We start from the raw sequence: 27092 nt of genomic DNA, 5'->3' as shown, positions 1-27092 counted from the left end.
TCTAGTGGCCATCCTGTTCTTTTAGAGCTGTACTCTCGAAATGTAAGGAAGATTGGATCCTGCTATGGTGCCCATCACAACCTCAAAAGACATCTAGCATACTGCACGATGGAAGAGATGAGGGATTGCCAGAGCTTTGCTCTGGAGACTAAATGGTTTCACTACTTCAAGCCTCCAGTAAGTAAAGTGGTGGTATTGCTCCAGTTGATAAGAGTCATCTACTTCCTAGTAAAAAGTTAAGATAACCAAACTAGCTAATGTAGCTTAATTCTACTTTTAAAAATATGTTACACTTAACACAAAATAACTTTCAGCACCTCATGTAAAGTTTTTAAAACTTTATTATAATCAACAAGTACCCAAAACTAGAAGTCCATTAACTGCTTTGGCAATTACATATCTCACCACCATTTCGTGCATTTTTTATTTTTTTTATCAAAAAGAAAGTTTAAAAAAAGCATTATGAGTGATCACAGATCACTGCATGGAGACAATTATGGTACAAATATAAGCACTCAAATTTTCAAAAAATAAATGTGCTAAATAATAAAATGTTGTAAAAAACCAAGATGAAGATCAAAAATCACCACTGGATCAAACATAAAAATACCTTACTAATTACAAAACTAGCTGCCAAGATTTACAAGCTACACAAAATGGCTGGAAGAGCTGTTAGTGACAGTTCATTTCAACTTTTGGTCAAAGTGATTTTTTTTTAATACTTTCCTCTCCCCTCCCTTCCCCTATACAGTTCTATCTTGTACAACAAACAAGTTCAGGCACAAAATCTGAGGCACTAGCTCATAGGCAGAGCATGAAAACTTCAACTTTCAAACATCAGGTTGTTCCCCCTTCAAAAGTGACGAACTCCTCCATGCGTGCTAGTGGGGCTCTTTTAATCTGCAGAAAAAAAGTAACTAATATTAACTCACTGCTAAATTATGAAACTATTCACTGGGTATATCATTTCAAAATGTGATATTTTAATTGAGTCAAGTATTAATAAAGACAAATTTAATCAGTTTTCCATTTTAAATTGCAAGAATCTTAAGCTTTCTTTATAAATACAAGAATAAAACCTTTTGTTTTTGACTTGCTTTCTCACTTTTTTTTTTCCCCCACTTTGATTGAACGAGTTCCCTTCAAGTTGCCCAGAAAGGAGAAATAACCAAACACACTGGATACCCAACTGCCAACCAAATTTAGTGCCCCCATGCTTTTCCAGTTCAGTTGATAACTGTCTAAACAGTATCTGCCATCAATAGTGGTACAAGCTAATATGAAAAACATAACTGATAGACTGCAAAATTGTTTGCATTTCAAATTGAAAATATCTGCTGTCCTGTGATATTTACAACTGGTTGGCTTTGTCAAGTATTACAAATGTATAATATGGCAATTTTATTGGTACCAATTTTTTTGATTATATGTAATGCTAATATCTAAAAAAAAAAAAGTCCTATTTATGAAAATAGGATACTTTTTCCCACCCAAAGACTTTTACTACTAGGGTTCACGACACCTAGCCTTAGAAAGCTAAAAAAAAATTCCCAAAAAAAGTGATTCGCACAAATTTTGATGCACACGTGCAAACAAACGGTGGTCCGGTACATATCTGTCTGGGAAGCATTCTCCATAAATTCGTTGCGTGGCTTGTCCATTGCCCTCTGCTAATCCATACACTAGGTGCATGGATGCCAGCTCTCAGTTCGTATATCGATGCATGCTCTTTGTGTGGCGACTACTGCTTGAATGAGTAAACCAGAAATTCTCTCTTGCGAACTGATGAACAGCACCGTCTACCGACTTACGGTGACGTTTCCAGTTATGGTTTTCTATGCGATTCACATTCCTTTAGATGTTACCTACCTCCCCTAAACGTTTGTACCAATGTTTTTGAGAGACCCTGTATATGTAGTGAAAAGACATTTTAAGAATAGTTAGATGGTACACGGCCCTCATCCTCCTTTTCTAACCAAAGTCAGGATTCCACACTGGGTACTTTATAAACCAGTGACAGATGATCATTACTCGCAGGTATTATTATATCATTTGTAGGATGCAATTCAGAGAAGAAAAAGAATGTTGCACATAATGGTAATAATGACCATCAGAAGACCAACACTAGGCCAAATTCTCTATAACCCATGACCTTAAAATGTGAGAAAGTCAATGAATTTGGTAACAATATGGATGAAAAGTCCACTGCTACAATACTAAAGAACATATTGAAATACAGTCTGCTACAAGTGTTTGAGAAGTGGATAGAATGGTTGCAGTTAAGTTATTTGCAGCCATTGTGAAGCCTACTATTTCAAAAAGAACCTTTCTCTAACACATTCTGAATATTAGGTACAGTCCAACTTTTGAAATAGCCCTTGTGTCTATTAGATTGGAAGATATTTAAGAATTAAAGACTTAAAAATTCAGGGCTGAAAACAGCCTTAGATTACCTATAAGCGTAAGAGCTTATAGATATGTTAGTGTAAATGCATCATATCTATATGTAGATAGACAACTGAAGTTAATTATAGTGGCATTTCATTACATCATACTGTGAATGGCTTCACAAGTAGCCTTTCCAGTTTTACTTTGAATAAGTAACACTTCCCCAATAGAGAAGACTATTGTTACTTATTCTTAGTTGATATCACCACCTAGACAGCCATTTTAGAGCTATTTAGCCCTTACCAGGTGACATAACAGCTGACAACCCAGCTGTGAAAATAACTCCACAATATCAAAGATGCCAGATGGTGTTTAATATTTTATAATTTTTTAGCCTTGAATTTTTATTGTCTGAAACTACTAAACACCATTTGGCATCTCTCATATTGCAGAGATATTTTCACAACTGGGTTGTCAGCCATTATATCACTGGGTGCCTACCTACCCACCCACCCAGACAGCAGTTTCAGGACCAAACAGCCCTTAAAACTGCTGTCTGGGTGGCAGAATCCACTGAGAATAATTAACAACAGTCTTCTCTATTGGGAAAGTGTTACTTATTTGAAGTATAACCAGAGAGAGAGGCAAATCCTTGCAAGGCACACACAATGAGATGTAATGAAGCAATGTCACTATAAGAACTTTAATTAACTTACTACATATAGACATGATGCATTTGCACTAATTTATGTCTGGACAGAATTGAATTAAAGTTTGGTTATTTAATGACAAGACAATGAGATATCCATATTTCATTGACCCCTCCCCCCCAATAACACCTCTACAGTCAATGATCCTATTCATTGAAAAATTTTAGCATATAAGGAGTGTACACATATTGTAGTCATACCGATGGGAAATAACCAAGAATTCTCTTCTAACAAGACTGGCCACAATTATATTTTCAGATCAAATCATGATGCATTTCCATAACACAACACTTGTCAAATAGTGACCATGGACTTTTGAAGGTACATCCAGAGAAAACTGAACTAGTGAAGAGCTGAGTCTGCATAAATGCACCTACTATCAAATTCAAATATGAAAACCTTACAATCATGTGGAGGGTTGTGTAAGTTGGGGGGGGGGGGATTATTCTTTGCAAAATAACTTAGTTTGTTTTTAAATATTACAGAGTAAGAGCAATTTAAAGCCAGCCCCTTTCAAAATCTGCCACGTGGTAGGCAATGGCAACCACCACATTATCTGATGCCAAAGAGGCCATAACAAAACCAACTCCAAAAATTGCTGTTAAAGGAAGACCTGCAACTAGGCGGAAGGATGGGATCAGTGAACTTTTGGGTGTGACATTTTGCGATGCCGCTCGTATAGCACACGATCGATGCAGTTGAAGGAATTTGTTGGTGGCCACAACAGCTCCTCAGGGAACTATGTGACTGGAAGAAGAGCAATAGGAGTAGCACAAAATTCCAAAAGCAGACCCTGTATTTGGTTAAATTTTGTTTTTATTACCAGTAACCTGCATTGATTATAGGTCATTTAGATTTTAAAATAATGTGCTTTTCTTGCAAAAGAATATGATAGTATAAAATAGAGCTGTAATCCTCAATAAATTGATATTTGTAAAATAATAAGAGAAGTTCCACGCATGTATATAGCATTATAAAACCCTTTAGACAGGTGATACAATTTGGGATTAACTACGATACACTATTTAATAATCTTAAGGACTGTAGACTTTGTGATAATGATAATTTATTCTCACTAGATGTTACCTTGTTATATACGAATATAAACGTTGAATACACGTTAGATATTATCTGGGATATGTTAAATAATAACTCTATACCGATTAATTATAAGAAGCTTCCTATTAAAGAAATTTTCACTTAAACTCTTAGTTGAGGCCAACTATATATCACCTTTTGAGACAAAGTATACAAATAAATTTTTGGTTTGCCAATGGGATTGAGCTTCAGTGGCTTAATATTGGAGATCTTATCTCTCAATGATGGTGCGTATACATTTGATGCCTTTTCTACCCCATATCACATACTATGGGAGGTATTTAGACAATGTTCTAGTTATTACTGATAGTAATACTATCCAAGACATTTTACATTTGTTTAATAATATTCACTCAACTCTCCTATATGTTGAACAGTGGTACAAACAGCTTAACAGATTTTTTTTAAAGATACCAAATTTAATATTGTGGCCAGGCCAATACAGAAACTACACACTAAACTGAAAAATCTGTCTTTCCTTGTTTGCAACACAAATGACCTGGTATACATTTCTTGCGGTGATTTGACTTGTCTTACCAAGGTTCAATGCATTTTCCTTGAATATTCGTGTTAATCAACATGCGGCCTCAGTTCGTGCTCCTCATTCAGCAGCATCAGAATTAGCCTTTCCCGCCGTTAACGAAAAACACTTATTTAATGAGGCCAAAATACTTAAGTGTCCAGTAATTATACCAGACTATTAATTGCAGAAACTGTTTAAATTAAATTACATGAGAATTCTGTTAATGTTCACTGACCATTTCTAATTTGATTCATGGGCTTATAGGGATTATTTGTGTTCATGCATGTGTGCAAAAGCACATGCATGAACACAAATAATCCCGATTTAAGTGTCATGCTCACCCCTATTTTGTAATTTTTGTTCCTGTGATCACAACATATGGTTGAAAAGTGCTGTGAGCTTCAGGAAGGAAAATAATTTTTTCCTTAAATTTCTTTTAGTTAATTTAATTTTTAATTGCTTTAGATTGATTTTTAATTTTGATTGAGTTTTAATTATTTATTTTTTACTGTAATGTAAGATTTGCAATTTTTTCGTTTTAATTGCTGGAGAGTATCATATGGAAGTGTTCTATGTATTATACTGAGGTAAAACTTCTGTTATTATTTTACAAATACAAAAAATTGATTCTTTGGCAGTAAAAATTATAAATCTCATTGGCATAACAATAAAACAGAATTGACATATGCAATATCAATTACTTCAATAAATATTTAATTACAAAATATTATATATTCATATAGAATATACATGAACAAAATATTGCTTCTGGTGTATAACTCTGATTAAAAAGTAAAGTATATGGTTATATATTACTTACTTAGTTCTATTTTCCCAAAAAAAAAAAGCAGGTTAAATCAGGGGGAGAAAAAAAAAAAGCAAAATTAGTTAACAGTCTGGCAAAAATGTTGAAATAGTTCTCACATACTAACTAAGATACAAAAAGTATGGTTTAGCAAAGGCTGGGGTTAAGTTGTCAGGGCAGATAGAGAAAGCAATAAGAAAAGGAAATGAATGCTGCCAAAGCATCATGTTAAATTCAACTGCAAAGACACTTGACATTTTTGCGATGAAGCTTAATGTTAGTCCAAGTTTACTGTATTATGAAAATCAGCATTTATGCAAGCAGTTTAACTTTTCAAATCTTTCCAATATATTTCTCTGAAATTATACAATCAGCCCTTAATTTCAACTGGGACTGTCTTTCTTTACTGTTTTTATTGATTTTAAGACATCGGCTACTGCAGGCAACCCACAAAGTTCTTAATGCAACAGAAAATTTGATTGGTTTAGGATCACTTATTAGTGTGATGTGAAGGATATGATATGTATTATAATCAGCAGGCAATCCCAAATATTATGGAGTGTATTAAGATTTGATTGCAGACTTCAAATCTGTATCAGACAGTTTTAAATGTTTTAATAAATAAAACAATTAGGTGTCTTATTTTTATATCATATCTTATTTTACCACTACTCCACGTTTTATATCTCAAATACACTGATGAGCCAAAACATTATGACCAGTCTGTGATTATGCAAATCAAAGCAACTTCAGGTGAAGTACGGCATGTGCAGGGACACTGTATATAAAAAAAAAAACACCTGATACCGAGCTCCATTAATTAATATTACTCTTGTTCTTCAGATGGAAAAGGCAGCAGATTTTGACAAAGGGAAAATTGTAATGGCCAGCCGTGGTTAGTACCTACCGAAAACCGAAAGTGGTCTGGGAGAAAACCAACAAACCACCAGAGAGGTGTTGGACGACCATAGCTCATCGATTCTTGTAGACTTTCCCCGGATGGTATGTGGCAAAAGGGCAAATGTGGCGCAACTTGCCGGTAATTGGAATGCTGGTGAAGGGAGTAATGTGTCACAACACACTGAACCCTGCTGAAAATGGGCTGTGTGGCCACAGGCTGCTCCAACTGCCCATGCTAACCATGGTTCACCTGCCACAGCGCCTGCAATGGGCATGCAAGCATCGAAACTAGACCTTGAGTGATTGGAAGGTTGTCTGGTCCGATGATCACATGGACAACTGGGTGCATGTGCGTTGTTTACCTGGGGAAGTGATGGCACCTGGATGCACCGTGGGATGAAAACAAGCTGTGGCTGCAGTGTCATGCTTTGGGCGATTTTCTGCTGGGATACCCTGGGTCCAGTCATCCATGTGCCGGGCACTCTGACATCTACCACCTACCTAAACATCACTGCTGACCAGGTACACCCTTTCATGGCAACGGTCTTCCCCTCTGGCAGTGCTGTCTTTCAGCAGGATAATGTGCCATGCCACACCACCTAGATTGTTCGAGACTGGTTCGTGGAACACGAGGAAAGCTTCTAAGTATTACCCTGGCCTCAATCCCATCGAGCATTTGTGGTTTGTGTTGGAACAGCAACTTCGATCTGCGGTGTCTCAACCATGGACCTTATAGGAGTTAAAGGATCTGCTGGTTACGTGTTGTACCAGATACCACAAGACACATTTAGAAATCTTGTAGCATTCATGCCTCACTGGGTACAAGTTGTTTTGGCTCATTGACGCGCACGTGTGTGTGTACACTGAATTGATCATGCCCTTTTATCAATGAAATTTGATATAAAAAAAGTTAACTACTTTTGACTACACGAAATTAATAAAAATTAAGATTTAAAATGAATAAATTAAGACTGAAAAAAATTTGATGTTAAGAGATTGGGGATGTCCATTTTTTTTTAAAGAAAAATTGGTAAACAATGCATTTTATAGTAATATATAGCACATCTTCTGATAAAAGATCATGTTGCTACGTGTTGTGTTATTTTAATATGCAAGTTAAAACTAGTGATCCGCAATTTGCGAAGTACAAATGAAAGGACAAGACAATATAGGCTCCTTAGTTCAAATAAATTGTTTTAGAACAGTAAATTACCTACATTGATTTCACCAGAAAAAACAAGTGCAAAATTATCCAAATGATTATCACATGAGTTACAGTAAACATATTACTTTATTTGAATAGTTTTCTATAAGATTAAATTACTTCTATTGGTAATTACATAAAACCTGCCAAAGAATAAAATTGCTCAATTACTAAAAATTGGAAAGAAAACTGATAAACTGAATAAAGTTGCTTAAAAGTAACTTTTTTTTTTCTTTAAAGCAAGCAAGCAAGCAATGAAAATTAGAGACCACAATTAGACAATGAGGTAAACAACAAAAATGTCAAGAATCACTAGTTTCAACACTGATCTTGTAGGATATAGACAGTTTTCACTTTTATATCCAGGAATTTGTTGTTGGTTATTTCTTTTTACAGATCTTGTTTTGTGAAAGAAAGTGTAGCAAACCTTGTAGGCTGCCATTTTAATAGCTCTGCCCTAAAATAGTGGGGGGAGGGGAATTTGGAACTATAGATTATACAGTAATAATCTGCAATAGATTTCAAAATAAAAAAAAATAGTTTCATTTATCATAAATGTGTTTCCATGCCATTTTATGATGATTAAAAGTCATGGACGACAAATCTGATAATTATGTCTTTTTTTCTGGTATCAACAATTCTTACCAAATCAAGCACTCATTCTGGTTACCTGTTAATTTTTAATGTTTTTGCATACCCACCCATTGTACATAATATATAGTAAAGAAAGGCAATCTTTAATGAATACATTTTAACACTAATGCTCTGGCATCAAGAGAAAAAAAAAAGATAGAACAGTTTAAAGAATAGAGGGATGATGCTGACCTCATCTGGAGTGAAGGAGTGAGGAGCTGGGTCTGAATTTGCAGGTGGAGCATCTGTCACGGAGAGCTGGTTGTCAACTGTCAGCACACACAAGAGGCAATTACTGACATTTCTGCCACAAGTGTTCAAGTCAATGCAGTTGTTATACTAATATATAGGCAAAAGTTTAATTATAGAAAAGTTAAGTTATACTATTCACAATTTTTACAAACTATAAACACTTCAGTAAGCATTTACATTTATTAATGAACATTGCTGAAGTATTTTTTCCAAGAGACTTCATAATGAAACTGACTGACTTTTTTTTTTTTTACACTACACTGCATTACAATAGAATTGGGTAATTTAAGTTTAATTAACCTAATTGATATCTACATGGCCAATCTTTCTGAATTGTTTACTTCTTGAATTGTAAAAATGAAAACTAACTGTCAGCTGGACTACAGTTTTATTCAATTTCCAAATTCCATTCCAGTGCAAAGTAGTATAAAAATTCAAGTTAATATTTCTGCATTTAAAATGTCCTGTAGTAATTTTGTCAAACTGAGTTTTACTGGCATATGTAGACCTCAACAAAGTGAATCACCTACTGATTTTATAAATTAAAATTATGAACTTCAAAATGAGACAAGGATGAAATAATTTTGTAAATGATTAAGCTCATCTCTACAACACAGTAGAAGTTTACTATTAATGAAGTTAGTTTGCATGGCTTTATTGTCAGCACAGTGACAATCAATCCGTGTAAATTAACATTATCATTAATAGTAAACACAAATTATATCATATTGTTAAAAAAATTGTTCACTATAAAACATTTGCACGTTTACATCCTCTGAGCTACTTGGAGGATATTCAGGATTGCAACTTGCCTTTATCACAATTCCAACCAACAGACATATGACCTAGAACATCAAGAACAAACAAAATATAAAAATATTTTCATACATAGTACAACGATACTTTGTATGAAAGTACAAGACTGAAAAAAATTCTGTTAATAGAAGAGCAAAAGCATGAAATGTGCAACACAAGACTGCAGATAGCTTTGTGACAAAACTTAAAGTAAACTATGATGCTGGGAAACCCTCAACATTCTATTTGGGGATTATAAATTACACCCACACCAAAACAAACTAGTGCTAAAGAAAGGACAAATGATCAGGCAAACTGTACAAATATTCAGTTCAGTAATAATGACAAAATTAAATTGTGTTAAGTCAAGAAAACTAAAACTGAAAATAAAGGAAATAAATAAAACATTACTTATTAAATCAAAGCAATATAATAGTTTAATAAATACTATAATAAGCTACCATTAATATTCAGTGTATATCTATCAAACAATAAATTTTCTCCCAACTACTTTTAATATGTATAATAAATAATCAACCTAGGGACTAATTAATGTTGATGTGTGTTATTTGAATACTGCAAAGGTACCTTAATCAAAATATCTGTAATGAAAGCATCTCCCTGTGTAGGATTTAGAGAATTTATCTATTACTGATAAGAGTCTAAAAATCATATTTTGCAGATGTTCTCTTCTGCTTTTTCACTGTCACAAAAACACCAACGAAAACCAAACTAGTAAACACTGCCAGTTTTGTCAATTTGTTCCTTTGATATTTTTATGCTGGTGCAATTGCAGGATTACAATTGCTGAAGAAGCAGAGAACAAAACATTTGTAAAATGTATAATTTTTAGTCTATTAGCGTGATTCTAAACCCTAGAGGTGAAGTGCTTTTCTTTTGAGTATTCTAATTAATTTTGTTTAACCAGAATCAAATGCAGTTTTTTGAGGTAAGATTTTTTGCACAAAAGGTGACAAAGAGAAGAGGTCTTGATACCTTTAGCAGTTGCCTCAATCCCATCAGACAATTTCTAAAGTTGTGTCAGGCAGAATAGAATTAAATTCAATTGAAGTAGTAACTGCTGAAATTATAATTAAGTCTAACAAAAGAAAATTTTAAAGTACACTTGAAAAATAAAATACAAATTAAAGAGAAAAGCTATTACATATGAGGAAATAAATAAATAAAATAAAACAGCCATTTCCATACATATCTAAAAACACCACTTTGCTGAATTCTTGATGTGCCCTGGATTCCCTGAATAGAATTGTGATGTCACTCTGATTGAGGTAATAGGAAGGCAGGGTGGAAACCCTGAATATCCTCCTGAGGATAGCATTGCTTAACTATTTTCAAAACCATCAGTGATAAATCAATTTTTTTTTTTTTTTTAATATAGTATAATTTGTGTTCTTTACTAGTCATGCAAAGTTAGTACCTACACGATATCTTGGAATAGTTATGGAAGATCTAATATTCGGCAAGCTGGTAACAGCCGAGGGTAATACCACCTTCATGCACACCTACTTAATAGCAAGTAGTCTTCAAAACATCCTATGGACTCTGTTGTTAAAATTGTGCCATAGAGATGTTGGTAAACATTGCTTCCATAGTTACTATAAACTGGATGATTGTGGATCTCTACTCCAAAGAGCTTGTTCCACAGGTGCTGAATGGATTGAGCTCTTCTGATTGGGAGGGCCACTGCAGAAGGCTGAATTCACTTATTTCTGGAATCAATTTTATACAATTCTGGTCTGACATGCAGATATGGTGCATTATCCATATCACAAGGCATCAGCCATGTCACAATGTACACATCCCTCTATGGCTGCAGTACACCCATTTGAAGATGGATACCCTGATGGCCAGATAATCTTTGGTATCCAAATGTTACTCCATTGCAAAAGATTAATGTGCACCATGAAAATACCACGGCCACTAGCCTTCATCTAGGCCTTCTTGGCTGGTTGGGTTCATGACTCGCTGTTTTTGCCATATTCTGGTCAGCTAGTGAAACAGCAGGAAAGACTGGACAATGTTTTTTTCCAATCCTCCACTTTCCAGCATTGGTTGTTGTTATTTGGTTTTTAGGAGCATTAGCAAACCAAGGCCATATTGCTCCAGGGATATGCGGTGGTCATTCCCTGACCTTTCTGCATCCTCCGTATTTGGTGATCACTGGCTAGAACCCCAGTCTAATTAAGAGTGTGCTACGCACTGCTGCTCCTGCCCACCGAGGCACCCCTCCAGCATTGGTGTTCCTGAATCCACTTTGCTGACAACAGTGGAAGCTGGTTCAGTCATTGGCTGTGTATCCCATCTGAATAAGGTATGATAAGTTCTGCATTCTAATGGTCAGATAATAAGTAACTTTGGTTATTTTAGGGTTGTTATATGACTGAATGTAGCTTTTGTTACCGTGCACAAATGTTGTCAGCATCTGTTGGCCTCTCACATTGATAAGCTGTTTCTGACCACAGGACTGCCTTTGGCTGGATATTTAGTTATTTGACAGAAACTTTAACCTTGGTGTTTTCACGTAGGGTACATGAAAACTCCAGTAAGGTTGAAGTTTCTGAGAACTTTGAGAATTTCAATACTTCTGCAAAATTAAGTCATGAAATTTGATTGATGCTCACATTTGTTTAAAAGTATTAAAATGTCAAGGCAACTTGAGTAGAAAGTGAAGTTCATTATGATGTAGGCATTAAGATTGTTGCATTTACTAGGCAGTTAATAATCTTGCCAATTGCAGAAATGTAAAGACAAGAGTTTCCATTCCACTTTTTTTAATAATGTAATAAAGAAAATGTAGATAATTTAAATTGCAGATTGACTTTTACCTCACACCTTTCCATTCTTAACACATCCTAGACCTATATGAAATATAGAATAACAGGACTATTTCTAAATGCAAATCTATGGTTAATTGGCTATTTAAGATTGAAAGGCCAAAAATTCACCGTGGAATAAAGTTGCATACATGCATGCACGCAAGTTGACCAAGCTGCGATTAAACCAGCAAGTGGAAGTAGTTTTACTCTCTGAACAATCCAATCCATATGCTAAAAATTGATCAGTTCACGATTTATAAAAATATTTCATGTTCATAAATCATGTTGTTCAAAGTTTACATAATTTTAACACATGAAAGAAATTCAAATTCTGAACATTTCTTTAATGTGCAAAATTTACTGACCTAAAGGAATAATATTAGCATATGCAACATGTGCACAAAACAAAACCATTAAAACAATTCACTATACACAAGTTACTGCATTTCAGATATTCCTTCATAGGTAAACAGTTATTTTAAGATAATAAAACATTCAAAGCCTATGTTGGCTTAATTTTCTACTTGAAAATCTATATAATACATAATAATTTGCTTGTCCCTCTGTCTGGAAAGCTCTTTGAACTTGAATAATTCAGACAAAAGACAATTCCTTTGGCAATAGGTTTTATTTAGCAGTAAAATTTATTTACAAAAAAAAAAATTCCAAAATTTTTTCCAACCAATTTTCAAATCCTGAGAATTGATTTAGCTCCCAGTGAAACTAACTTAGTTGAGTTTGGAGAGCAGACAATTTCTTAGCTTTTGTCATCACAGTGAAAAAATCTCAAACTTTCAAAGTTTGTTTTTGCAGCTAAGGGAAAGGGTTTTTGTAATTACTTTGATATTAATCTTTACTTCTCTGAAATAGTTATGGTGATGAAATATTCTCCGTGTATATTCTAGTACGAACATAATGGAGTAAAATATTTCATTGCCACTTCAGTAGTAACTGCAAAGACAATAACTAAGGGTTCATCATCAGCCATTTTCAATCCACTGCAGGATGAAGGCCTCTCCAGCAACTTTCCAGTTCCTTCTGTTTTGAGCACTGGCCATCCATTTACTACCCAAAAACTCATGAATTTCATCTATACATCTCCACCTTTGTCTTCCAGGTTTTCTTCTAACTCCTCTTGGGTACAATTCTGTTATTTTCTTAGTCCATCTGTCATCGTGTCTTCGAGCTATGTGTCCTGCCCAAGACCATTTTAGTTCTTTAGTTTTGATAAGAATGTCCTTTACTTGAGTTTGCTGCCTAATCCATGTGTTTCTCTTATCTAAGTCTGATTCCCAATATAATTCGTTCCATTCTTCACTGTGTAGTTCTGCTTCTCTTCCATTCTTTTGGTGAGTGCCCAAGTTTCACTTCCATAAGTCATGGTGGGGAGAATACATTGATTCATTATTTTACGTTTCAGACAAACTGGGATATTGCTCTTCAGTATGTGACTATATTTCCTGAATGCTATCCATCCAAAATTTATTCTTCTCTTGACTTCCAGCCATTTATCATTATTACAGCTAATAACTTGTCCCAGATAAGTATATGACTCCACCTTTTCAATTACAGCTCCTTCAATCATTATTTCCCTTTCCGTGGCATACTTGTTCATCATTACTTTTGTTTTAGCCATATTCATCTTTAGTCCAAAATCCTTACTAACTGTGCATAACTGATTAAGACTTTCCTCTAATTCTTTGGGATCGTGGCTTATGACCACAATGTCATCTGCAAATCGTAAATGGTTTAGTTACTCTCCGTTCACATTGACTTCTTTCTGCGACCAGTCTAATCTTCTGAAAGCTTCCTCAAGGGCAGCAGTAAACAGCTTTGGAGATATTGTGTCTCCTTGTCGAACTCCTTTCTCGATTTTAAATTTCCTACTGTCTTTGTCTAGTCTAATAAAGGAGGTAGCACTCTCATATATTTTCTTCAAAATCATAATATATGGGGTATCTATGCCTTGTCTTTCCAGTGCCCGAAACATTGCCTTATGCTGTATGGAGTCAAATGCCTTTTCATAGTCCACAAATGCCAGGCATAATGGTGTTTTATATTCATTTGCTTTCTCCATGAGCTGTGATATTACGTGAAGGTGATCCATAGTTGAGAATCCTGTCCTAAAGCCAGCTTGCTCTTTCGGTTGAATCTCATCAAGTATTCTTTCTAATCTGTTAGTAATGACCCTTGTGAACAACTTGTAGATGTGGGATAACAAGCTAATTGGTCTATAATTTCCAATTTATCTCCTTTCTTATGCAGCAAAACTATGATTGCATTATTCCACTCATTAGGCGTCACCTTTTCTAATGCACTTTGTGAAGAACCTTGCCAGTTTTTGTGTTATGTCTCTTCCTCCCAATTTTAACAACTCTACAGTAACTTCATCTTCCCCCGGAGCTTTCCGATTCTTCATTTTCTTCAATGCATGTTCTACCTCATCAGAAAGAATATTGGGTATGTCAATGCGTTGCTACTTTGCAATCCATCTTCCCCACTGCTGGTATCATTTCCTCGCTCCTTGTATAATTCTCTATAGTAGTCTTCTACTGTTTATAAGTACACCATCGCTATTCTTCAGTTTCAGTATCATTTGTCTTTCTGTATTACTGCTCATGGCTGCTGATTTAAATCCTTTTTGTTTTCCCTTAATGCTTGTTCTATTTTTCTTGTGTTAAATCTTCTTATGTCCTCTCTTTCTAAAGGGCTTTGCATAACTCAGTATACTCAATTTTCTCCCTGTCAGTGTTTTTCTTGCTCTTCATTTGTCGTCTTCGGTTCATCACGACAAGTGTTTCTTGACTAATTTTTTCTTCTTTGGATTTCTGTTTCCCTATAGATTTCTTGGGCTTTATCACTTTCAGAAAGTTGTAATATTCCTCGTCGATATCTTGGTCCTGAGCAGTCTGCAGAAGCTCAAACTTGTTCGTAAGTTCCAGTACATACTGCTTTTTCTCCTCCTCTGTTATCTCAAAGACCTTCGTATTATTTACTCGAGTCAGTTTTTTCCTTTCCTACATCTATATCAAGTGTACATTTTACCATTCTGTTGATCACTTCCAACATTTACCTTATTCAGGACGGTAACATCATTCACAATATATCTTCTGTTAGTCAGGATGAAGTCTATTTCATTAGTAGTTAATCCATTTGGACTCTTCCATGTCCACTTCCTGTTCACCCTTTTCTTGAAAAAAAGGGTTTATTACTGACAGTCCTTGAGATTCTGCAAATTCCACAAGTCTTTCACCTCTTATTTCTTTCACCAATTCCAAAATTTCCTATAGTTCCTCTTTCTGCACTGTTTTGCCTTTTTCCAACCTTAGCATTGAAGTCCCCCATAATAATAGTGTAGTGGGTTTTCTGCTCATCTAGAAGACTCGATTTCGGTGTACATTTCTTCAACCTCTTCATCATCATGGCTTGATGTTGGTGCATAAATCATTATAATCTTTAGCTTGTACCTCTTAGAAATCTTGAATATTAGTCTTGACACCCTTGATGTACTTTTGAATTACAAAATGTTGTTTTTAAAATCTTTATGGACCAGAAACCCAACTCCACCTTCACTCCTTTCACTGTTTCCATTGGTGTACAGCAGATTTCCACTTGATAAACTTAAGTGATTCATTTCTTCTTCTTGTTTCAGCCAAACCAATGATATTCCAATTCACATTTTCTAATTCCTTTTCCAGCTCTAATATCCTGTCTTCACTGATGAGTGATCGTATGGTATAACAGGCCAAGTTCAGTTATTATTATTACATAATAATAACTGAACTAAGGGTTATTATTATGTAATTCTTAAAATTCCAGTAAAATTAAATTTATAAAAAAAAAAAATTTTTAAATCAGACTGAAACCAAAAGAATTTTTTTAATGTTAATTTTTTTATTTACTTACATAAAATTAACCATTAAACAAATTCTAATTAGAAGAGTTTGATTTACAAAAAAAAATTTTTTTTTGTAAATTTATTTATACTAGAATTTTAAGAATTAAATAATAATAGCCCTTAGTTACTGTTTTTGCAGGCAAGAAAATACCACAAAACATGACTCCATTATGTGCATATTTCCAAATTGGAAGTAAACAATTAAATCAACAGGTTTCAGTGCTTTATTATCTTCAAATAATATTTACTAACCATGTTTAGTAATCGGGAAGGATCTGATTTCAGCTTGGATATTATTCCGTTTTATTCTAGTAAAATATCAAAGAACTGACGAAAATTACTTATAATAATAAAACTGGTAGATTGAAATTAGAAAATTTGAGACTGCCACACTGAAACTGTCAATTATTCAAAGTAATTAAAATCACCAGTCTTATTTGTAATATAACCACCTTACTGAAGTCATTTTTCTATTCTTCTCTGGCTGTGCCATTTTGGCACATCAATGTAGTGCTTTTAGAGGTTTAGAAATGAAGAAAAATTGAATATGATTAAATGGTTTCCTTACAACTAAATTTTTTATTTTTTTGTAATATTAGAAGAAATTATCTTAAATAACACAACTCAGTTTCACTTACCTTCTGCTGTACCATTTACAGTTATTTCTGTAGTTACTGTTGTGATTATAGTTTCTTGTGTTTTGATCACATTAGATTGTTCTTTCTCAACTACAATATGCGATTCAGTACTGAAAAAAGAGAAAGAAGAAAATTAGATTATTCTTAGTGTAATAAAAATCAAGAATAAAGCATCTATTTTGATAACCAATCAGACTATATTTTCAAGCTGTTATTTTTGACCTTGTATTTTTAAAATACTCCCTTCCTTCCTTCCTTGAATTAAAGTTCACTTGGATGTGGTCACCACAAATGACATTTCTATATTATAGGACTGACCTTTCTGTATTATAGGATAACAAATTAAGTTTATACAAATTTAAGGTTATGACCTGCTTGATATGCCATACTATCACATGCCTGGATAATCCTTTTGCAGGTTAGATTTGGCCTTATGCATTAAACAGTGACACTAAGCTTCCAAACTATTTAAGACTGAAATTCATTTACCCTAGATGGTCCTTTACACTATCTACAGTGATATCTAAATCCTTTTTTTCCTCTTCTTGACCATTAATCTCAGGCTTCACAATTTCATTTCCACTTTTCTCTTCAGTTCTAATAAGGGGGAAAAAAAAAAAAAAAAAGTAATTATTCTCCAGAACTTGTTACAAAAATAGATTTAAATTCATAATTAAACTCCTACAAAAGCATAAAAATGACTTTAAACATTTCTCAAAAATGTGAAAATAGGACCACAGGAACATTTCCAATCAAAAATTTAATTTAATTATTTCTACCCAGCCTGTTACTAGTACTTTCTTGGGCCATGTTGTGCCTCTGTATTTTGCCTGTGCAAGGGAGTTTTGCAATTTACATGTTGTGAGGGCTTAAAAAAAAAAAAAAAATCAGAATAACTTGGAACTCTACTTGCTCCATTTGAAATCTGTTATTACAGCCAGACTGAAGATGCCCCTCAAGACATTTCTCTAATTTCTGATGGAGTTTGAACCCATACCTATCAAACCAAGTGAAGCCCAAAACCATTATTGGAATGAATAAATAAAAATTATTTTAAAAAATTAACCAAATTAATGCTTCATACTTATTTGATTGTTGAATTAATAAAACAGAACTTGCATAACATATCTTTTATAATGTAGTCTGCCCTTCCTAACCATTTCATTGGCAGGTAGCAACCCATCAAGCATATCACAATGGGGCTAAAAAAAAGTTAATTATAGATGGCATTGTACTTCTCACTTGTAATAGTCCAAAATATTTGGGAAAGTTTCTACAGTAACTTCAAAATGAAAGCAATCAATATGAATAAACTTTCACTGCCATCTTTGATTATTCTGAAGTTTTTTGGCATTGACCATAGTGCCCTTTCACATGGTATGTCAGTTCATATATATAACCCCCAGGGGCTCGCATCTGGTGAGTATGGGCTTGGCACACCCAGGGTCCCGAGCTGGATATCATCAGTCTCTTGGCGATTCCTTTCTACTTCCGTCTGTCTTTCTTACTCTCAGGGTAACTCAGTTTTTTTTTTTTTTTTTTGGCTAAGGCTATTTTTGGTTAGTATCCATACTGAGAAGTTTTACAGTGATTGCTGTTCAAAGAAAATGGATGGAAAAGTGGACATCAAGGAATTGGAACCTGTATCATAACATCCTTGCATATAACAGTTCCAAAAGCAGCCTATCAAGAATGGTAAGCTTCAATTCTCAAATATTAGTTTGGTCCACAAACTTCTTAATCACACCTATTACAAAGAACGATATGATGCTCTTTTGTTTAGTTTTTTTAAAAAATTTTAAATCACTAGTACATTTCTGGACAGTATCTGTAACCACAAAATTGTTCTATAACCATTTTTCAGGCTGCAAACCAATTTATTTGGACAAGGTTGCAGTTCCAAAAAAAAAAAAAAAAAAAATTTTTTTTGTGGGACTGCAACCACATTTAGTAGTAATGTGGACTCAAATCACAATCGACTCAAACATGTGGGCTACTGCACTCCTACCCTGGTTATGTTATACTTGTACAAATAAAATAACAAACCACTTGTTGATTCCCCCTTCCCAAGATTTCTTGAAAGAACCCCATAGTTTCTATAGGACAGTTTGAAAACCTCAAATTCCCATTTATATTCTAATAGCACCTACAGCCAGTGGATTTATGTACAAATACATAATTTATAACAGCCACTTTTTTTTTTGCACGAATTGTAACTAATACAGCAGATCACAAGAGTGTAGACATCAACAAAAACATATGTAGAGAAATCTGTTTAGCAATGAAGGAAATGCTCAGTGAATTTTTTTGGAAAAGATTATAATAGCAGATGGGACCTAGCTACACCGTCACAATCTAAAGAGCAAACAGCAGAGTACCATGTGAGTCAAACTTCTCTCGCATTCCAAAGAAAGCAATGGTGATGCTGCCTGCTGATAAAGTTAAGCCATAACTTTCTACGTGATAACTAGATGTGCATTGTCACTAAATACCACAGTTACTGGTTAGTGTTATGTTTCTCAGCACTTAAAGATCCACATCTGCCAGAAATATCCTAATCTCCATACATAGCAATTGGATGCTCCACACAATAAGCACCCTCATGCTGCTCTAATTATTACGTTCTTCAATTTTGATATGGAAAATATGTTTGTTTGTGATTTGGTTTTTAGGAGCATTAGCAACTAAGGCCATATTGCTCCGGGATATGCGGGGGTCATTCCCAGACCTTTTCCGCATCCTCCGTATTTGGTGGTGACGGGCTCGAACCCCGGTTTAATCAAGAAGCGTGTGCTACGCACTGCTGCTCCTTCCCACCTGGCTACGGAGGCGCCTTGAAAAATATGTATTTCATATGATACTTCAAGACCTGGTATTCTGTGATTTGCCTTTTTCCCTATGTTAAAAAAATATATATAATAAAATTGAGGTTGTGTAATATCAATTTTTTCAAAAGCAGTGATGAAAGCAACAGAGCTAATTTTGAAGGATACATCAATAAAAGGTTTTCACAAATTTATGGAGAATATTCCATAATCAGTTTGAATGTTTATATTGTTTGTTGGATCAGTTTAGTTGATAAATAATGTAAAATAATTTCTTTTTTCCAAGAAATTAATATAAAATGAATAATCACTTTCATGATATCTATGACCCTTACATTAAGTAGTGCACCTATTCTGAATACCATCAAAAGTTAGATGTAAATTAAAATAAACATTTTGTTCAATAGTCTAATTAAAAGTACAGCAAATTATATTTTATTTCACACTACAATGCACAATGTTTAAACACATTGTTAAAGTGAACATCTTAGAGAAAATGGCTTTCCTAATAACTGGATATACACCCATGAGCCAAATCACCATGACCACCCATCCCCATAAGTGGACACATCCCACAGCACCTAGGAGCAAAATCACCAAGAGGTTCAGCATATACAGGGTGTTTCAGTTAAACGTTTCAGAACTTCTAAGAGGGGTAGGGTACATCCTGACAACTCGAAATCATATAGCAATGTGGGGTCGGAAATGCTTTCCTGAAGCGGTGTTGTACACAGAAGCACCATAAAAAGAAAAGAGACCGTAAGTGAGAAATCGTTTTAATAATACATGAAAAGAAGCAAAAAAGGTACATGGATTAAAGTAAGTGTTCGAAGTTTCTTCCACGGGCTACAATGCACGCCTCACATCTCCGACGCATGGACATCCGAACATTCTGGAATACTCCAGGCGAATTTCGAATTTCTTCGGCAGCTACTGCGATTCTTGCAACCTCAGCATTGTCAACAGGGGTGTCATAAACTAGCGATTTCATATGACCCCAGAAATAAAAATCAAGACATGATAGGTCGGGTGACCGAGCAGGCCAACGCACGGGACCACCACGTCCGATCCACTGTTGACCAAATGTGACATCCAGGTAGTTACGAACATCTCCGCTATAATGGGCAGGGGCTCCATCGTGTTGGAACCACATTGTCTGTTGCGTCGATGCAGAAATCTGTTCATCTCTCAAAAGTTGTGGCAATACTTGCTGCAGAAAGATCAAGTAGATAGGTCCGGTTAGACGACACGGTAACAGGTAAGGTCCGATGAGGTGATCTCCCATAATACCGGCCCATACATTGACCGAAAATTGAATCTGTGCTGCACGACGTCATATTGCATGAGGGTTCTCGACCGCCCAGATATGGTCGTTATGCGTGTTGAAAATTCCTTCCCTTGTGAAGGATGCCTCATTGGAAAACAACACTTCAGCAGGAAAAAGGGGATTTGTAGCACATTTTCCAAGATACCACTGTGCGAAAGCAATACGAGGTGCATAATCCTCCGGTTGCTGTGTCTGGACATGCTGTACGTGAAACGGATGCATGTCTTGTTCTCGGAGAATCCTCCAGACGCTGCAATGGGAAACCCCGACTGCGTTTGCTAGACTTCGTGTACTCGTTCTTGGATTCCCCTGTACATGCTGCAGCACATTCTGTTCGACGGCTGGAGTCCGTGCTGTTCTTACCCTGTCCCTGTCAGCTCTTTCAAATGAACCTCTCTCAGCTAACCTCTGGTGCAGTCTTGCAAAGAAATTATGACTGGGAATACGCCTCGTCGGATATCGTTCCGCGTACAAACGCTGTGCGGCTGGCCCACTACAATTTGCAGCCCCGTACGCCAAATGCATATCGGCTAACTCTGCGTTCGTGTAATCATCCATCCTACTAACTTGGCGTTCTTGTTCAAGAAATTCGAAATTCGCCTGGAGTATTCCGGAATGTTCGGATGTCCATGCGTCGGAGATGTGAGGCGTGCATTGTAGCCCGTGGAAGAAACTTCGAACACTTACTTTAATCCATGTACCTTTTGCTTCTTTTCATGTATTATTAAAACGATTTCTCACTTACGGTCTCTTTTCTTTATGGTGCTTCTGTGTACAACACCGCTTCAGGAAAGCATTTCCGACCCCACATTGCTATATGATTTCGAGTTGTCAGGATGTACCCTACCCCTCTTAGAAGTTCTGAAACGTTTAACTGAAACACCCTGTATAGTGATGGCATAGGTAGTGCTGTAAGTTCATCAGTATGAAACCCGTGCAGCGGGTTCCATACTGATGAACAAAGCTTCTAGGTGTATCATTAAAAATAAAATTTTTTTAAGGTAAAAACTGTTTACCACCCCCTTTCTCCAAAAGAAAAACAATTTGCTAAATTAAAGCATGTTTTATTATTTAAGCAATGCATTAATTACATTCACTTAACTAATTTTAGAAAATGTATTAAATTTGCTAAACCGAGTATTAAGTTCAGCAAATTTAATAAACAAAGCAAAAACCCTTTTTAACAAATTTAAACTAAGTAAATGTGCTAAACACTTCATTAATATTAACCCCAAGAAATAAGATTTAAGATGAGTGCTACAATCACACAGTCCGTGTTGTATTTGGTAATTCTCTGAAGCCATTTGCAGACTTTCCATTAGTGAAAATTTGCAGGAACATATATCTCTACCATCAAACAAATTGGTTAGGTCCAGGTGTACTCAAGTTTATTTCAGGAATATTTAAATTTCAGTACTTACTCTTCCTCCAATGAGGCAGGTTTTTCTTCTTTTACTTCCTCTTGTTCTACAATCTCATATTCATCTGATATTTGTGGCCTCACACCCTCTGGTAACTTCAGTTCACATCTTGTTTCCATAATGTGACTGGTTGATAAAGAGAAGCAGTAGAACTCACTAGGAGATATCAAATATAAACCTTCTCCTGTCTTGCAGAAGATCAGACTAGAAATACCACTGTTGTAAAAAATAAAGTTTTGAATATGCAGTATAAACAGTTTTAATAAAATGGAAAATTTTAAATCATGATATGAATTTTTTATACTTATAAAAGTTTGAATATTTTAAAATTTACTTAAGTATACTAAATTAGTTTTTATCCCAAGAAAGTTGTAACCTAGTTCCCACTCATGACAATCTGACAATCAGCCATAATTTTGAATGTTATACCAGATCTTAAGAACTCAGATATGATCAAAACCACAAGGATAGGATAAGGTAGGACTTTTTTTTTTTTTTTTAAAAAACCAGTGCTCAGAACAAAAATTCTCTTCATGGCAGATGGTGGGTGTGGTAAGAACTGATCTTATTCCCTGAAATACAGCCATATCTCCTTGTGCATGTACATCAGAAGCAGTAAAGTGTCAGACTGTTGCTATAATTGTAGAACTTATAGCAACAGTCATTTTTATTAAAAAAAGAAAGGTGAAGACAAAATATGGAAAAAAAGATGCAAATTATCTGATTAGAGCAACAACTTTTCTAAAATCTGTCAGATAATTTTGGAAAACAGACTTAATACTACTGTGAAAGGCTCTGAACCACCTAAAAATTTAGGAGCCTTTAACAGGGAAGATTAAAGCATGCCTTTTGGGACTGATAAAGATTCATTCTTTATTTTCTACTATCTCATACAAAAATTAATGCTCAGTATTATAGCAACTTGCTTCTCAATAGTGTGCATACAGTGGTCCACATATGGCAAATTAGAGTAATGATATTAGCTAATCACAAACCACCCATCTTACAGCCTGGATTAGGCCTGCAGTGGTTATCACTTGTGTGGACCAATGAAGGAGTATTTGAAAGGATAGAGATTCAAGAAAGATGACAAACTCAAGTGCCCTGAATAAAAACCAACACAATTCCAGCTAACAGTATAATTGCAAATGCAATTAGATAGTGTTTACTACCAGTTTATAACAGATTCCACTAGCAGAAACGGAACTGGAAATTGTTTTTTTGTTTTATGGTAGTAACCCCTAGAAATGTGCTTTAGTAAAATGTGAGATGTTAGTGTATCTCTGCCTTTATGGTGTTGTTTATTCAGTTGCTACACGCACGCAGCTTTGTTTATGTGTATCAAGCGTGCCTCCTTGTTTTGTAATTGTGCTTTATTCCCTAAAAATGAGTAAAGGAAGCATCCTGGTGAAGACACCACAGATTCAGAGAGAAAAAGAAAAGCAATATCGATAAACAGAGGTGGACTGGGTCAAAAATTCTTACCCGGGAAAATTTATAGTGGCCTCATACTATGGTTTATGGCCAAAATCACACCCGCCTCTGGCCCACTGGGGTTTCCCCAGTAAGGCTTATGGCCAGTCTGCCTCTGTCGATAGAGAAAAAAAATGAAATTGTGAAACGCTTTGAGCAAAATGAAAAACGCTGTGATATCGCACGTGCTACAGACCCAAATGAGGCAATGCCGAGAATTACAAAGAATGCAGAGAAAATAAAAACATTTTCATAGCAGGAAAAACTCAAAGTGTAATTAAAATCCATTAGATTAATACACAAAGAATTGGAAGAGATGGAACGGCTGTCATCTGTTTGGATAGAAAAAACAAGTTGCTTACGATAGAAGCATTAGCAATATTTTATTACGATTATTTATTGTGTTTGGTAATGTTTTGGTTACAAAAGTATGTTCAATCTTGGGTGGTCGGCACCTAACCCTATTTTTCCCCATTGGGCTTGTTGTTTATATTGCACGATTTTGCATTGCATGAGAGTTTCTAGGAACACAACTATCTTGCTATGCGAGGACTGTGATCGTTAGAACTTGACATAATTTTATCAAACTAGAACTTTGACTGACATGAAGATAAAATATATCTATTTTGTTTGGTCAGTGTTAAGTCTGGCTTCCTTACTTTGTTTTGCCTTTTAATGCCACTATTAATATCTAAAACAAAAAAAAAAAAAAAACTTACTGAAAATCATCTGCTTTTATACAATGATGGACTAGCTGCTTATGAAGATCTAAAATACTATATACACTGACATCTCCAAGATTTGTAAGGCACATCATACAATGTTCTGTGTGTTTAGCATCTGCAAGAAACAATTAAAAAGGTGAATATATTATTTATGCATATGTTTTTCCATAAGTTCTACATAGTGAGCATACAAACTAGAAACAAGTAATTTTAAATTAGTAAAATAATTAAAATATGGATGCAGTCTGAAGAGACCACTAATTATGGCAATTTCATTGAATGAAGAACAGTTCATTCATATAACTTTAGTAAACATTGTTTTATTATCATCTTTATAAATACATTAATATGGACTGAGTGATCATTGCAACATCAAAAGAGGTCTCACACACACACACACACACACACACACACACACACACACACACACACACACAGCATTCATAGCAAGGTTTAGGGGAGGGGAGACTATTTCCTATATATGAAATATATAGGAAATAGTGTCTAAAAAGAACAGATGTATAAAATTATGCAAGAATGGTATGAATGAACAAATCAAATCACCAATTGACAGACAATAATATAAGCTCAGAAAATACAAGTTAATGCTGGATCAATCATACTGATGAAGGTCTATCAGGCTTCATGTCCAAGTTTGCAGACAATATGAAGATTGGCAGGATCACACTACTGCTATAGGATCTATAAAAGTTGGGCAGATGGGCTGAGGAGTGGCAACTGAAGTTTGATAAATGCAACTGTACATCGGTAGCAGTAACTACCTACATGGTAATATGCTCAGGATAGTGGAGAATGAAAAAGACCTAGTATAATTGTGCAGTCAGACATGAAATTCTGAGCAGTGCAGACATGCTGCCAGGACAGCTCATGGGGTTTTGTAAATGATATACAGAAACTTTGAGCAAGGCCTCCAGACCTGTATACAGCTCTGGAGGCCTCTCTCCAGGTGCAGAAAAAGGCAGCCAGACTGGCAAAAGGAACAAAAGGGTGCTCTTACCTAGAAAGGCTTCAGTTCTGCAAATTGCAGCTTCTTGAGACTAGGAAGATCAGAGAGGTGTTTAAAGACTTCAATGGATTGAGTAAGCTGAATGTTAATGGCATTCTTCCACTTGCTGAGACTACACACATGAGGGAGAATAAATTCAAGTTGAAGGATGGTTGCAGGATAGATGTGCAGAACTTTGCCTTCAGCCAGCAGGTGGTTGATCATTGGAACAGGTTTCCATCTGTTGTTGTGGATGGGTTGAATAAATTCAAGGAAGAACTAGACAAATTCTTGGAAGGTATGGATGGGAGACTTTCTTGGCCAATGCTATATAAAGCTTGATTTCTTGCATCATTTGTTATTACTACACCATATGTTAAACTACCTGGCTGTTTTGCCATTACTATCTGTTCTAATTCTTCTATTGTATTGCTAAAGACACCACAGCAACCCAGTTACCAGCTGCTATGTTGTAATACTTTAATGTGCTTATGTTCTGGGTTGCAGTAGTGACAACCATAAACCACTCTGTAAAAGTTCAATCCAGGAAAAGTTCTCTCCTCATTATAGCATGCCAGATGTTCCATACATAAACCATATGCAGCACACATTTTCTCACTCAAATTCTGTCACCCATGCAGTTAACAGATACTTCTTGATTTCAGTCCATCAATAGTACAGGATGGACACTACCACTTATGTTAAGCTTGCTGTCATCTCCCATGGTTATACAAATTATCTTGCAGCAACTCATTCAATAGCAACAGTTGATTTATTAATAATTAAAGTGCATGACCAAGATGTGGCACATTTCAAATAGTTGTTCATTTTGTATGAACATCATATAGCAATAAATGCACAATGGTTATCTTTTTCACTCTAAACTGCATCAGCATATAATTGAGAACATTTGAACAAATCTATGTTGTTCACAATGTGCAAACCTCATGGCTCCCACCTCTGAACAGCATATCTAACACTTATTCTTAAAAATGGGTCCAAGAGGGAGTCACTTCTGCAGCTTAGTCACTCATTTTGTACATGTCCAATCTGTTTATTACAAAAGGTATTTCATTTAAATTACTCATACATGGATTATTAAAATGTACATAATTTGATATATCCTGTATTTTCAATGGATTTAACTTCACTTTAACACATTCACTACTGGCTTGATCTAAGACCTTTATGAACCGAATGCAAAAAAAAAAAAATTATGGGATTGAGTCAATCTGGATTGGGGAGGGCAGAAACCCTTGGCTTTCTCAATGTGGCTGAATTAGTCAGCCACTGGAAAAGTCTGCTTTGACAAAAATATCCAGTTCATTTTCTGTCAAATGAGAAGGAAATGATTCTCATTTAAAAGTCAGGTGGTTTTTCATCCAAACTGGATTAAAAACTATGATGCACTTGCATAGTTAACTGAAAATGCTGTATTGCACTTCTTTAAAAGTGAAAAATCTCCTTTAAGTTATCTATGCTAATTGGTTTATGTAGATCCCTTAAATCAAATCCTCCCCCTCCTTATATTGTGCCTACATTGTGGGAATCTGTCAACCTCACTCATATTTAAATTGGTCCAAAATCATCCTTGCAGAAAACCAAAGCTTTATTCTCTAAAATAAAAAAAAAAA

At 35.1% G+C, this 27092-nt stretch overlaps 2 protein-coding genes across 4 annotated transcripts in view; one reads left to right on the top strand and one right to left on the bottom strand.

The window, feature by feature from the left end:
• Positions 1–326, top strand: part of LOC150086375 (uncharacterized) — a 58993-nt gene extending 58667 nt beyond the window's left edge. The window contains exon 7 of the mRNA XM_090371291.1: positions 315–326. Within this exon, the coding sequence (XP_090227417.1) occupies positions 315–326 (12 nt within the window). The remainder of the gene's footprint in view (positions 1–314) is intronic.
• A 216-nt stretch (positions 327–542) lies between these two features.
• Positions 543–27092, bottom strand: part of LOC150086374 (lethal(2) giant larvae protein homolog 1-like) — a 242693-nt gene continuing 216143 nt past the window's right edge. Inside the window, exons 21-26 of one of the 3 annotated variants that reach the window (XM_090372550.1) lie at positions 24447–24567; positions 22255–22470; positions 17171–17278; positions 16682–16791; positions 8454–8530; positions 543–900 (exon numbers count right to left, since the gene is read on the bottom strand). In XM_090372550.1, coding sequence (XP_090228676.1) covers positions 838–900; positions 8454–8530; positions 16682–16791; positions 17171–17278; positions 22255–22470; positions 24447–24567 — 695 coding nt within the window. In that variant the 3' untranslated portion in view covers positions 543–837. Of the gene's footprint in view, positions 901–8453; positions 8601–16681; positions 16792–17170; positions 17279–22254; positions 22471–24446; positions 24568–27092 lie in introns of those variants that run through there. The other 2 variants (XM_090372551.1, XM_090372552.1) reach the window with 2 other exon arrangements.

Source organism: Mastigoproctus giganteus, chromosome 4, assembly GCF_048544385.1.
Source record: "Mastigoproctus giganteus isolate SK-2022 chromosome 4, ASM4854438v1, whole genome shotgun sequence".
Lineage (NCBI taxonomy): Eukaryota > Metazoa > Arthropoda > Arachnida > Uropygi > Thelyphonidae > Mastigoproctus > Mastigoproctus giganteus.
Note: the sequence above shows the minus strand (reverse complement) of the source record. Positions and strands in the feature narration are given on the sequence as shown.